The sequence below is a fragment of the Strigops habroptila genome, chromosome Z (assembly GCF_004027225.2).
Source record: "Strigops habroptila isolate Jane chromosome Z, bStrHab1.2.pri, whole genome shotgun sequence".
Taxonomy (NCBI): domain Eukaryota; kingdom Metazoa; phylum Chordata; class Aves; order Psittaciformes; family Psittacidae; genus Strigops; species Strigops habroptila.
The window spans coordinates 16,785,349-16,799,596 of NC_044302.2; the positions used below are offsets into that span (position 1 = coordinate 16,785,349).

Here is a 14,248-nt window from a genome sequence, read left to right on the forward strand (position 1 = left end):
TTTATTCCACAACATCCAGATATCAGGTATTGCATTGTCTCTCAGTGAACCTTAACAGAGGATACAACAGATCTTAAATTCCTGTAACATTAAATTCTACCTCTATGACCAGTTTGAGGACATAAAAGCTGCCCTTTGCTACTCTAAACACAATCTGGAAAACACAATCTGGATGCCTAATTTTACTTTTAGGGGCTGGTAATCAGAATTTGTTGAATATGATATCCCTTCTGCTACGAAGCAGATTCCTCCACATAAACACACACCCCTTTCTGAGCGGTACCAGTCCATCACTACTGATCACTACTGACACTGCCTCCCAACCTTTAGTCAACTCTTCATTTAAATTTCACTGGCAAACCTCTCAGAAAATATAAGAATGAGGTATATTTAGTTCTGTGCCCAAATACTCAGTCCAGTCTATCAAATCCAAAATGTTCCTATTTAACTGCATCTCTGGCAGTTTCAAGGGTATCATTTTAAAACAGTAGCATATTTTGTTAAACCAAGCTCTACAATGATCTTATTTTACTTCCATCCACTTAGCCTGTAAACGCAGGCTAATACTGCATGTTCTTGTGGCAGCAAAACCTAAAGTGTACCGGGAAGCTACAGTGATAGATTACATGTACATGCTGTGTCATATCCAATTAACTCAAATTGACTGTGTACTGCATTATGCTGTTAGTGCATGGAAGATCAATAAATATGGAGAAAATCCAATGCAGCTCTCTCCATTCCCATCCAATTCTAGTAGGTCTGAGACAGATCATGCTCCTATGATGTGTATGCTGCTGCTGAAGAGGGCAGGTGGTGCATAGACACCATTCAAACTTGGCCTATTCAATCTAAACTCCTCTAACTCGCCATTCATGCATAGCAAAACACCATCTGGTCCTATTTTGCCTCCAGCAATCACAGCTGACCAAAAATGATAATAACAGCTGTTGCAAAACAAAAGCCAAACAAAGGGGGGAGGGAAAGGTTAGAATGAAGTCCAGTGCTGCAAAATACTCCATGAAGTGAGAAATGGAAAAGGAACCATTCAAATAGCCAATTCCCATTGAAAACAGTTAGTGCAAGACTTCTGGTTAAACTTGAGATATTTAATCCATCTGTCCTGCAAAACACAATGGTCAGGTGATAACATAAAATTGAGATTATGTTATGTTGCTCAGAGGTATTTAAGGGCTTTGTTCTGTAAGTTAGAAACTAATGACCCTGTGTCAGCTAAAAATTAAACCTCCTTATGTTCTTTCATCATGTGTCAACCTGGGTTAATGTGAAAGTAGAATGTGGTTAACTGGGGTGATAAAGCATCTGAAACCTTGGGAAAGAAGGGAGCAGTTAAATGCTTGTAAATGATATGAAGGAAAACATTCCCTAAACCATGCACAACACTGAAATCATATGGATACTGCATTTTTCCTGTATAAATTGCATATTAAACTATTTAAATTAACAGTTTTATTTATGACATGATAGCGAAGTTACTCACTTAGACTTGGGGAATATGAACACCAACTTGCACAGTTTGAAACACAAGATGTTCTGCAATATGCTATTGTGGGTAATGTAAAATATAATTTTGTAGCAAGCAGGGAGATGCTCCAGTTTTTCAAGATTCAAATTTTGATATTTAAAATGTATGGTCCTGCTTGATGATTTATTTTTTTTTTCTGCAGTAATTAAAACTATTTTTCCTGGAATTGAACATCAGTAGTTCAGCAGCTCTTAATCAAATGTGATAAAACCCAGGATTTATGAAACCATTTAATGAGTGTAATAACACCTGCTTCTCACTGCAAATAGTTGAAAACAGACTTCACTTGTAATTAACTCTTATCACTAGTGACCTTTTTCCAACGATACTTCATAGGTCTTCAAAATGACAATTATAGAACTAATACACAATTACTGTCACATGCAGTTTAGCAATTATTTCTGAAGACATTTGTCTAAAGGTTTCAAAACAACTATAAAATGGTTCCCTTTGTTATGTAACATTGGTTAAAACTGACACACACAAAAATCTCTACCAATCAGCCACTTCTAATGCAGGCAGACTTCCTCGTGCCTGGAATAAACATCCTCTGTTCCAGACATTATTAGATATCATACTAAGGCTATAAGGAGCAGGGGTAGCTGACAACTAACACCTATTATGAAAAGCTTCAATTTTTTTCTGCTTCAAGAAATCTATAAATTTAGAATTAGACTCTCTTGCTGTTCAATATTTGTACATAATAAACTGAGTACCTGAGGATGATGAAATATTGAAAGCTGAGTTATTAATAAACTCACACAGTGTAGTACCTCTTCCCTCAAGTCTGGCTGCAACTTTTTGGGGATCTATATTCCATTATTTTTTGGTTGTAGTCTGAGCAGGATAGCCATGGACATCTCCTCAAACAGGATTAGGATTCTGCTCAGGTTTGACACTTGCTGGTTTTAATTTTCATTTTATCATAAGCAGTTTAAGATTGTTGCCAGTAGTAATTTGCAATTTTTATCAAGACCTCTTCATTATAGCTTCTGACAGGACAGATGCTGTAATTAATCATGCCAGACAACTGGGGATAGTGGTCAAACTGCATTTGCTGCACAGATACTGCAGGCAAAGAAGGGAAAGAAGAAAATAAAGAATTTATCCTCTCTGTCCAGAGCAAGACAGTACTAATAACCTGATAACACATTGGATGTGAATGTTTCCAAACCCTTCATGTGCAATACATGCCCTCTCCATCTCTCCTCTACCATGTCCTACTTTTATGATAAAAGTCAGACAACTTGGGATCAGCCCAAATTTGAGTTGGGGGCTTATAGAGGGGAAGCCCATGGCAGGAGCGGCGTCTACATCTGAAACGGAAAGATACAAAGAAAACCACAATTTGTGCTTATCTCTGAACACCACTGATGAGAGACAGGTTCTCTATGGTCCTCCTGCAGATAAATGCAACACAATGCACCATGAATGTTTTGTATCTCTACCACCTGCCTTCTCTCAGAGACGTACACAACTCTTCAGCAGGGCATCCTAATGGGTACAAGAGCTGATCACACTCTCGGATCCCACCGGTACCTGCTTACCCAGTATGTGCAAGAAAAATATAAAACATGAAATAAATTTTCCAAGAAAGTGTTTGCATAAGGCAAAAGGCAACATTTCCGGTTTTCTAACAAAGACTTACGGCTCATCAGTTTTACTGAAATGTGTTTATTCTATAGCAAGATAAAAGCATTTATTTTAGATAAGCAAAATACAAACAACTTAATTGCTGCTATCATAACTCATAAAAAAGTATAAAACAGCATAAAAACACAATAAACAATGTAGCAATTAATAATTCATGTTACCAGTGTTTACATTAAAGCCTCATTTATGAAAACTTTACAACACATGATATGAAAACTTACAACTTTTAAAGAAAATATTTACATTGATCATTCAGTTGTGGAGTTTCATTTAAATATTCTACTGGTTTTACAGCATATTAAAAACTCTTGCTTTCATCTTAGCTTTCTGTAATAACAGTTTTATTTAAGTGCATTTCCCTTTTAAAAATACAGTGTATTCAATCTGAAACTCATCACTTCAACACAGAATATAATATTCACATTTGTTCTGCAACTGGAATTAACGTAAGAGTGTAAACGTCAATATATATTTTTTTACAAACTATGATAGGTTTATTTGGAGAAAGGAAGTGAAAGGTTGTCTCAAATGTTTAAGTTCAGTTACTTGCATTCTGAAGACATGTAGAAGAGAAAAAACTTAAGAGCTTTGGCAAAAATCTGTGATTTACTCTTTTTTTCCATGACAAAAATGCCATCAACTAACTCATGTCATACAAGTATGATTGTATGAAATCCAGTCATCATTTTACAGGTAGTTACAACTGTGCTTTAAGGACTTAATGAGTTCATACTGCCTTGAAGTGCATTACTCACTTTTAGAGAAAGAAGCGTTATAACTCTGAAAGGCCATTTTGCAGTCATAAGGTCCAGGTATTTATTAGGCCATTTGATTCACATATTGTAGGTAAAGCTTAAATAAATTAAAAAGGCATCACATGAAAAAGAGCACAGCTTTTTTTTTTTTAAACAAAATGATTTATAATCAGCTAAAAGATGATACACAGCTACATTGTAGTTCTTTATTGCCTATCTAATAGACACTTTAGAGAATCATTTGATCTGTTATGCATCTCTGCATAACTACCATCAACAATTTACAGTTTTCAGCCAAATATGGTTTATCCTTATCCCCTTTATCAATAAAAAGCCATGTTACAGGACCATTTCTCTTCAGAAAATACTGACCTGTGATAATACTTGAGTCTGTGTCTGAGACTGTATTTGTGACTGGTGCTGCTGAGGTGCTGGCTGAGGGCTCCCAATGGCAGGGATGGGAGAAGTGATCTGAGAGGCTACTGGAGAGTGCTGCTGAGGAGAAGGCTGTGACTGGTGTTGTATATGCTGCATTTGCTGCTGCTGCATTTGCTGAAGCTGCATGTGCTGCAGTTGCTGTTGCATTTGCTGTTGATTAATATGCTGCTGAAGATGCTGCTGCTGCTGCAGATGTTGTTGCATGTGATGCTGAAAATGCTGTTGTTGCATTTGCTGTTGAATTTGCTGATGCATTTGATGCTGATGTAGTTGCTGCTGTTGCATTTGCTGCATCTGTTGCTGCTGCAGCTGCTGTATCTGGTGCTGCTGGCTTTGCATTGAGGGACTGACTTGAGACGGAGACGGTGTTGCCACCATATTTGTTCCCATAGAGCTTATCAACGGGGTAGAAATGTTTGTTGGCATGTTTGGTGCAATGGTAACAGAAGCTACAATCTGATTCATCGGCAGTCTCATGGTTAAAGGTTTTGGAGCAATTGCTCTTGGAAGGGGCTGTTGAAGAGTTTGAGGAGAGGCTGACACTGCTGCATGTTGAGAAAGAGAAGTATTCAGAATAAGGGAGGAAGACAGATTTGTGGATGCCAACGTTTGCTGAACAGAACGAATTGTCTGGGCCTCAGCAGATTCAGCAGCAGCCTGTGTTTGGGAAAGAAATTAATTTTATTTTTAACAAAAAAGACATTGTTACTGTTTACATGAAATAAAAGTCACAGCTACTCAGGGAGACTTTTTCATCTTTTGTTTTCTATCAGAAAAGACCACTGATCCACCAAACCATTGTATTACCTCTTCCTCTGTCTCTGTATGGCACATTCAATTCTTTCTTGGACAAAAAACTAACTCATGCCCTTGTTCAACACCAGAAAGTCACAGATGTCACGTACATTTTGTGGGTGAAACAGCTAAAAAAGGCCCAACACTTTCTATATTTATATGTTTTGAAAAACCTCCTGTTCTTTGAAAGACAAATCTGAGCAGAAGCATATGCCCCCACACCACTTATGGCATAAAAGTTTACAAACAACAAAACTTCTCAAGCAACTTTTAAAATGTGCTTGTTGTAGGTTTTCACATCTAAGGAATCAAGACCAAGGTATCTACAAGAGACAAAAGCCTAAGAGAATGCTATCAAGACATCCAACTGAATGCCCTGGAAGGAATACTGTTGCATGAGGGGGTGCCCTGCTTAGGGAATGCTGCCTTCTTTCAGTGTCCTGGAGGTTTCTGATAAGACACACCTGAAGGAAAACTACAGTCCAAAAAGGCCTATTGCAATAAATTGCATCCCTACTCTCAGCAACTACCTTGGACGAAAAAGCTACAGCAATTATGTCTTAAGTTGGAGGAGATGAGATGAAAACTGGACTTAGAGTACAATTTCCACTCCGTCTTCCCACAAGTTACTTGGCAGCCTAGGTCCCATGGATACTGGGAGAAAATTATTTCTGATGTTTTTGAAAAAGGAACTTAGGACTGAAAAAATAAATTTCCTCAAAGGTATTTAGAATTCCAGCTGCCATTGAAATTAGCATTGTGATACTAAACACTTTGAGAATATTATGTAAGTCCTAGAGACAACAGAAAAATGCAGCTTCTCAATACAAGCAGAAGAAATTTTCCAGCTTTCAGGAACACATGCATAATGTCTGCTATTGTATTTTTAATCATTAATTAAAACACACAGCAACTTTCTGTGTGATTTACTAACGCTCTGCAGTTGTACATTCAAATAAATATTGCCGGGAGTTAGATAGCATCACTTCCTTCTGTTGCTTTCTTGAGATCAAAGATATTTTTGTAGTTGACCTTTATGAAATATTGGTAGAGAAATAACCACCTTGATTAACTTTTAATCCTGTTTAGGTGTCCATAAACATATTTCCATTTATGGTATTCAGATGCAACAGACCTACAACCACTGTAGTGCTGCTGGTTAGAATTGTAAGTTCTCAAATAAGACAGCAGAGCTTTGTTTTCTTCACAAGTTTTATTTTAATTCAGCATTCAGTAAAATACTCCAGATGGCTTAGTGCCAGCTAGTCCATTTGTAAGTACTCTCCAAATTCAGAGCCACCACACATTTCTTCCCCTCACCTGCAAGAAATACTTAAGCTTTGTCATGCAACAACTGCTCTCCAGCTCCACACAAAGCAAGTCTGTTTTTTGAGCAGTAGCACTTGCGGAAAAACCAAAACTCTGCAAATAGCTTGCAAACGTTAATGTCAAAAGGTCAGTGTATTTTTCATGATTGAATTTTACTTTTGTAGTGAAGTGCATTATTTTGCCACCATAGATAAAAGAAGATGTACTTCGCAAAGTTATTGTTTAGTAATCATTACTGTGCCTTCTTCAGCATTGGAGGGATGGCTTTTTTTTGCAGAGAGTAAGCAGGGTTTGAGCAGCAGCACAACATCTGGTAGAGCTGTATTAACGAAATCCTAGGATTCTACTTATATTTTGCGTAACACCACATACCCCCAGGAATATTTAAACACCATTGCCAAAAGCTAACTTCCATTACATGGAAGGCATTATCAGGCTTACCTTAGAAACAAGGCTTGCTCTATAGGCTGCAAGTGCCTTTAGGTATTCTTTTTTGGCAGCTTCAGTTTTTCTTTTATATACCTATTAAAAGAGATCACAATTTCACCAACTTCAATTATGAAGGTGCTTTTGCCAGAATGCAAAGAAACAAAAAACACACGCCAAAACCACCAGAAAATACTCTACTGTTGATGTGCTTTTTCTTCCCTGGCTACAGACTTTCAGGTCTACTCACTGGAGCAGAACTTGCGTTGATTTATTGTGAATGACAAAAGTGCTAGAACAGCCAACTGTTTGACAAGACTACCTATGCACACTTCCCCAGGAAATTATATCTTAATGATCCTAAGTACATAGGATATTAGAACACAGAGTATTTCAGATGCTAAGTATCTGCAGTAGTATAAAATAGCAAAAGATGACCATGCAATATTTTTTTAAACAAATATTTAAACTACATATTAAAAAATACATCTTTAGAAAAGTTGTTTCATAAAGCTTGGACATTTCACTTTCCCCAAAGCCAGTACAAGAGAATAAAGTTCGCCTTTAAATCGTGTTCACCATCATCTGTTAGATCACACTGAAACTTTCCAAACATATTTGACAAACAAGATCATTCACATCTTGCCAGAAGGTGTCCTATGCAAAATTTACTCTTCCATCACAGCTTCCATTAACCGTTACTAGAAGCTGCACAGAGTATCAACAAGCAAATAGCCTCAAAGGATTTCCCCTCCTCCACTTCCATCCACGTGTAGGAGTTACACGCGTGTAGAAAGAAGAATAACCCTCAAGGAAGAACAAAACTCATCATTCTGTACTAAGTTTGATTTGGAGGTAACATTTTACACACGACATTGTAGTGAGGCACAGAGGATCGGCTTCAAAGGTTGGAAATCAACACGCTTTGTAACAAATTCATAAGGCAGATCAAAGGGAAATGCTAAATGTGCTGTACCTTCCCCTTTTCCAACTTCTGATTTATAGGAAACAAGAGCTTTGAAATAGGAATCATCAAAAGACAGTCCTAACAGGACTCTAAACAGTATCACCTGAGCTTTTTTACAAACTGCCCTTTAAAGTTTGAAGACGAACACAGCCATTTAATATTACCTACTGCCTCTTATAACAAAATGCTTTTCAGACACCAGGTCTTCAGCAAGTTCAAAAATCAGTATAGCTCTAACGATTAAGACGTCTACACCAACAAGTAGCATGGTCCACTAGGAATGGAGGTAGAAGGATATTTTTTTACAAGGATTACTATTTTACTTCTTGTGAGACAGCCCTGCCTCATTTTTTTACCTGTTTTTGTTCTTCTCCTAAACTGTCCCACATAGATGCCACTATTTTTGAGACCTCTCCAAATGTAGCATTCGGGTTCTGCCCTTTAATTGCAGCTTGTGTATCCCTGAAGAAAAGGGCATATGCTGACACTGGCTTTTGTGGCTCATTGGGATCTTTCTTTTTCTTCTTCTTTGGAGTCTTGGGCTTCTTGCCAGAATCTGGGGCAGCTCTTTTTTCTCCAGTAGCCTAAAAAATAGTAACAGCAAGAATAGTCAATATATGCATGAAATAAGTCAGGTTAATTATGAAAAAAATATTGACAGTCTGGCTTAATAATATAAGGATAAAGCTACTATGCAGGCAACATTTTGCAGAGTCCTGTTGTGCAAGCCTTTCTCCTCCCAAACAGTTCTTAAATCTCATCAGATCTACTAGAACTAAACGTATGAATAGTTACTACTCATTGTAAGCATGGCTCTGAGAGTCAAATCCTACGAGCTTGACCTGAAAAAATACACCCCAATGCTAATCTGTATTAAAAAGATAAAAAAATAAAAAAAATCTATAGTATATTTTGAATAGGCAGCCTATGTTTTTCTATTAAGATGTAATTTCAGCAGCAGAGACTCAAAAGAGAAGAGCTTGGAGGCATTTCCTGATTCCCAGACTTAGACTGTCAACTAAGACATGGGTCAGAGGTTAAAAAGCCCACCCTTCAGGCAAAAAGCAGTAGCAACTCTGCAGCTTCTATTTACCTGCAGCAAACACCCACTGTGTCCAGCACCCACCTCCACTGCCCCAGTGCAGGGTCAGGCGCCCGTGCAGTAGCACTGGAGGCTCAGGTCACTGCCAGGCACTGGCCCTGTTCCTACATCTCCCTCTTGCCCCTGGGATGGGGAAACCCCAGAGCAGCACACCAGGATACAGGTGATGCTGGTCCCTGCATGCACCTCATCCTGTACCATCTTTCGTTGAACTATGCACAGATTATTGCAACAAGGGAATAATGTGGCTCTAAATATACCCCTGTGATACACATTTTACTTTGATATTTTGAGGATCCTGTGTAATGATCTTTCCATATGCACAATTTCCATTAACTTAATGAGAAAACCTTTCACAGAACAGTCTAAATTGTGCCCTTTAAATATACTGCTATGATAACGATTGTGCTTTGTTTTGTTGATAAAATTTTCCCCTTATGACAGATTTATTTAAAGCAAAGTGTAAAATTACTAAACTTAAAGGAAAGTTTATTTTGTTTCTGTCTAAATGCATCTATGTTTTATATGACTCCAAAGAATACCAAAATGACAAAACTGTCCAAAGATTCACCAAATCTATAAAATCTGAAATCAATTATGAATGTATTAGACCACACATATATATAGTTGGGGTAGTTGCAATACATAATGGAGCTGTGGAGACAGTGTTCTGGATGCTAAAATTTTACATGGGATTAGAAAGCAACAAGAGAAGTTCATGAAAGAAAATTTCTCTGCAAGTTCTTAACTACGAAGACATCACTTCTGGCTCAGTAAGTACCTGACTGCAAAACATGTTCTAGAGAAATACCTTTACCAAAGAGGGCCTACAAGGATGCCAGAGAGGTACTCTTCATCAGGGACTGTAGTGATAGGACAAGGGGTAATGGGCTCAAACCTAAACAGGGGAGGTTCAGGTCAGATATAAGGAAGAAGTTCTTTACTGTGAGGGTGGTGAGGCACTGGAATGGGTTGCCCAAAGAAGTTGTGAATGCTCCATCCCTGACAGTGTTCAAGGCCACGCTGGACAGAGCCTTGGGTGACATGGTTTAGTGTGTGGTGTCCCCGCCCACGGCAGGGGGGTTGGAACTAGATGATCTTTAGGTCCTTTCCAACCCTAACCATTCTATGATTCTACGATTCCATGTATATTTTTACATTTATTATTATGGAGGTATTATGGAAATGTCTGAAGTGGCTAAACAGGAAGTTAATCATATTCCACTGTACTGTAACATCTATGTTTTATATGACCAAACTGCAGCTGAGATGATCCTACCACCTGCCACATTCATGAAAATATAACATATAGACATGTAAAGCTTACTCACTACAGTGCAGGGAATAACTTACTCTATTTGATTCATCTGCATCTTCTTCATTTATAGAGCTGGATGGGGAAGGAGTGGCTGATTTACTGGCAGGTGGGGAGGGAGAAGTGTGTGGCAAATTAGTGCCTCCTAAATTTAGCCCCAGCTGTGCACTTAGCTGAGACTGGTTAATGGTGGTTAGCTGAGAAGGAGGCATAATTCCCGAATGAGTAGCATCAGTCATGTGGACAATAGATCTCATAATCAGAGAGTGATCCTGGCGATACTGGGAAACTTGTGTGTGACTCTGATCCTAAAAGAGATTGAAACAGTATTTAGTCATTAGCAGTTACCATATAGCATGATCAGGTAAAGTTACTTTCACAGGCTTACAGAAGCGACTTGCAGAACTGTCAACTTGCAGTTTGGTTTGTTTTTTTTTTTGATGAATTGGATGCATTTTTAATAAATGAAATGCAGAATCAGTTTCTACACTTGCCCTGGACCTCACTTCTTCCCCCAGTTGTGGGTGAGGGCTCTTTTGTGGAATAAAAATCCCCATTTTTAAACATTTCTTTTCCTGATGCAGTGTGAAATACCCAGATAAACAAGAGGGAAACAGGCTGACTGGCGATATGGGGAAAACACTGTAACTGAGAAGACACAAACTGCTGTCAAATACAGAAAGTAAACAAAACCAGGGCGGGGGAGATATACAGAAAAAAAAGCATCTTCCTTTACTGACATTCAATTATTCATAGCTGTTACTAGTAACAGGAGCAGGTATAAAACAATCCTGTCTGAGTGGGATTTTAAAGTTGTTTTAAACAAAGAACACTGCCCAGCCCGGTCTCGAGTGCAGACACTGCAGCATGCTGGAGAACATAGTCATCCTAATCACTCCTAAAAATCCTTGTTCCACCACACAAAACTACACATTTTTATCTTTAACCCAGCAATCAAACAACACATGTGGAAGTAGCAAGCTATGTACCAATCTCAGACTTCATTTTTCTTGTACTTCATGTCTCAGAAACTCAAGGGCTTGCATGGCTGTATTTCTGCTGTTTCCTGAGAGCACAAACTATGTCTTCTTCCACATCTGCACAGCACTTACCACATTTGTAAATTAAAAGTAAGACCCCGAAGGAAAAGCCAACTGGGATCTGCCTATGAACAACTCAGTTTTCTTATTTTCAACCACACACGGATCAATACACAATGAACAAACATTTAAACAGAAAACAAGATTTTTTTCAACAGTTAATAAGTGAAAACAATAAACAGCTCACAAATTGATTCAGAAATCTGATTAATCTATACCCATTGTTTGAACAGACAGCAACGTGAAAAATAAGTTAGATTTTGAAAACTCTTTCATTATTAATAACCTGCATTGCAATTAGTAGCAGGTGCAACGATCCTTAATGAAATGACACAGAACAAAGCAGCAGTGCTGGGCTCCCAGCGTACAGACCACTGAACTTCCACAACAGAGTCTGACCTTCCCAGTGCTCTCTTCTTAAGATAAGCTCAAACCAGTTTCCAAATATCTGTGTCTTCATTGAGGTAAGTTTAGCCCAAGAGACCTTCCTCATATGTTTATAAAACTCTTCCTCAACAGAGATAGTGGTTCTGTGCTCCTGAAAGCCTTTTCTTGGATGGGACAAGTGCAGCCATACAAAGAAGCAATACACACATTAGAGAAGATGCACACCCTGCCTCATCCATCTCACGTACAAGTGCTACAGCACCCTGCTTCCCTATAGCAATAAATCATATTATTTGGTATTCATGTGTCTTTCTGCTGATGCCTATACAGTAAAAAGAAATCCTTCTTAGCATAAAAGTACATGGGATATTGCACCTGGATCCAGTACAGATGAAAGTAACCCCACAAGCTTGTAAGTCTTACCCTCATTCTCTCCATACTTCCCAAGTCATTAACAGCTTGGCTCATCATCCCTACTGCACTATGTTGCTTCGTCTACTTCTTAAATCCTTTTAATATTTTCAGTAAAGGAGTGTGCTTCCTTAGACATGAATGCATGTGCCAAAAGTGGAGCACTTGATACAGAAAGATCAAAACATGAGACTTACTGGCTGAAATACCCATTTGCTTCAGGGCACTCTTCTGTGGAAATTTAGTACCGTTAACTACAGGGTCATTTTGACTGTGACTTGTATTGGCAGTGGCATCTGGAAGTCATTCAAAGTCTTTTCTAAAAGGATATCACTTTCTGCATAGTACTCCATTCATTTTAGCTTACACACATTACTTTATTGCATGAAGAAAATCTCTGCTGTTTAAGCAAACGTGCAGATCACCGGAATGACCATTTCTCTTTGAAATGAACTTTTTTCTCTATTTTGCAGGCAGTACTTTCTTGGAGGTGTTCTACACCTAAAAGGCTAGCTTTTGTTCTCTCTTCATTGTTACACAACACAGGGCTTTCTGGCCTTTACACTGAGGCAACAAAATGTGATGACGCCAGTTACAAACCATTTACTCTAAGTCTTGTCATTTCGGTTGCATCTCTGATTTTATCAAGACTACATTCTCCTGACTTGCACTGACCCAGAATCTAATTTTATACACAAGCCCATGAATTCTTAACTGTCCCTTTTTCTGACACTATTCGATGCTTGTACAGTTTTTTACATCCACTTATTCCACGTTTTCTTTTCTGGATCTTTTCCTAAATTTTTAAGCTTTTCTTTTTTTCTTTTTCTTTTTTTAAAGCTTTTTTTTTTTTTTTTTTTTTTTTTTTTATCTTAAAACCTTAATTAAAAGCTGGAAATGGAAACAACAATATTTTGTAACTGGCTACCTAGAACCAGACAAGATGTATTATATGAAATCAAATATTTTGTATTATTTTCAATCTCTTATAATTTACATGCATTTACATTTACGTGCATACGATACTGACAAACAATATATTTTCTGCACTTTTAATTTAAGTTACATGGCTAATCAATATTTAGAAAATGGCAAAGGAATGGGGATTTAATTTTTTACTGTGTGGTAAAATGTTGTGGGCCTCAACCTAACGTATCTATAGAATAGCTTTCAGACAAGGAAGCATAAACCATTTCTTATATTTGACAGTGGTTTGACAAGTAGCAAGAAGGTAGGGGAGCTAGTCAATAGCAACCTTAAAGTTCATAGCATTTGTATATAGCTCCTGAGCAAACAAAATCTTCTAAGAAGGAATCAAGAAAACAAAATTTCCATCAGTTATCTTAACTCTTATTTTTTCACTTATACTACAAAGACCAATACTGAACCAAAAGGATCTGCAGCATTTCATTATGAACAAAATGTTTATCAAAGAAGTGTTTAACAACGAAAATAATCTTTTAATAGCGGCACACATAGAAATACAAGTGCACTAAAACATCCACATGACATCCTAATTACTTTACTACAGGAAAATTGAAAAGCTCATGAATTCAAAATAATCCACTGAGAATACCATGAAAATTCTAAAGACTATCACAAGCTCTTTTACATAAACTTAACCAGACATAAAAGTGATACATAAGTATTATAAGCATTTAAGATTTTTGTAACATTATGCAAAAAATGACAGATTAGTTCTGTCAAAAAATCATGAACGTCTCAAGCGGACAGAATCGAGTTTTGATTGAGCCTGATCTGCTTTACAGTCTTGGATTGAAGCTAGGCAAAACTTGCTGATTTTAAACCCAAGCCAGGCAAAAAACTCAATCACTGATTTACTCAGCATGACAATCAGGCAAGGACATAATGTGTGAAACAGAAAACCAAAGAGAAATAACTCATGTGATTCCTCCACGAATTAAAATTACTTTGTCTTGGATCTCTCTTTTGTTATCCTACATGAACGATACAAAAAACCCTAAGGTATAGACACATTTACTGAGGGGAATGCCAGTCACCTCTAT

The 14,248-nt window shown here is 37.6% G+C and overlaps 1 protein-coding gene across 12 annotated transcripts in view; it reads right to left on the bottom strand.

Annotated features, from left to right (window-relative positions):
• Nucleotides 1–3,197: 3,197 nt before the first annotated feature.
• TOX3 (TOX high mobility group box family member 3) overlaps nucleotides 3,198–14,248 on the bottom strand; it is a 142,686-nt gene continuing 131,635 nt past the window's right edge. For 9 of the 12 annotated variants that reach the window (XM_030470226.1, XM_030470228.1, XM_030470225.1 and 6 more), the window contains 4 exons: nucleotides 10,362–10,631; nucleotides 8,263–8,490; nucleotides 6,955–7,035; nucleotides 3,202–5,046 (listed from right to left, as the gene is read on the bottom strand). In XM_030470226.1, the coding sequence (XP_030326086.1) occupies nucleotides 4,309–5,046; nucleotides 6,955–7,035; nucleotides 8,263–8,490; nucleotides 10,362–10,631 (1,317 nt within the window). In that variant the 3' untranslated portion in view covers nucleotides 3,202–4,308. Of the gene's footprint in view, nucleotides 5,047–6,954; nucleotides 7,036–8,262; nucleotides 8,491–10,361; nucleotides 10,632–14,248 lie in introns of all 12 variants that reach the window. The other 3 variants (XM_030470231.2, XM_030470232.2, XM_030470221.2) reach the window with 2 other exon arrangements.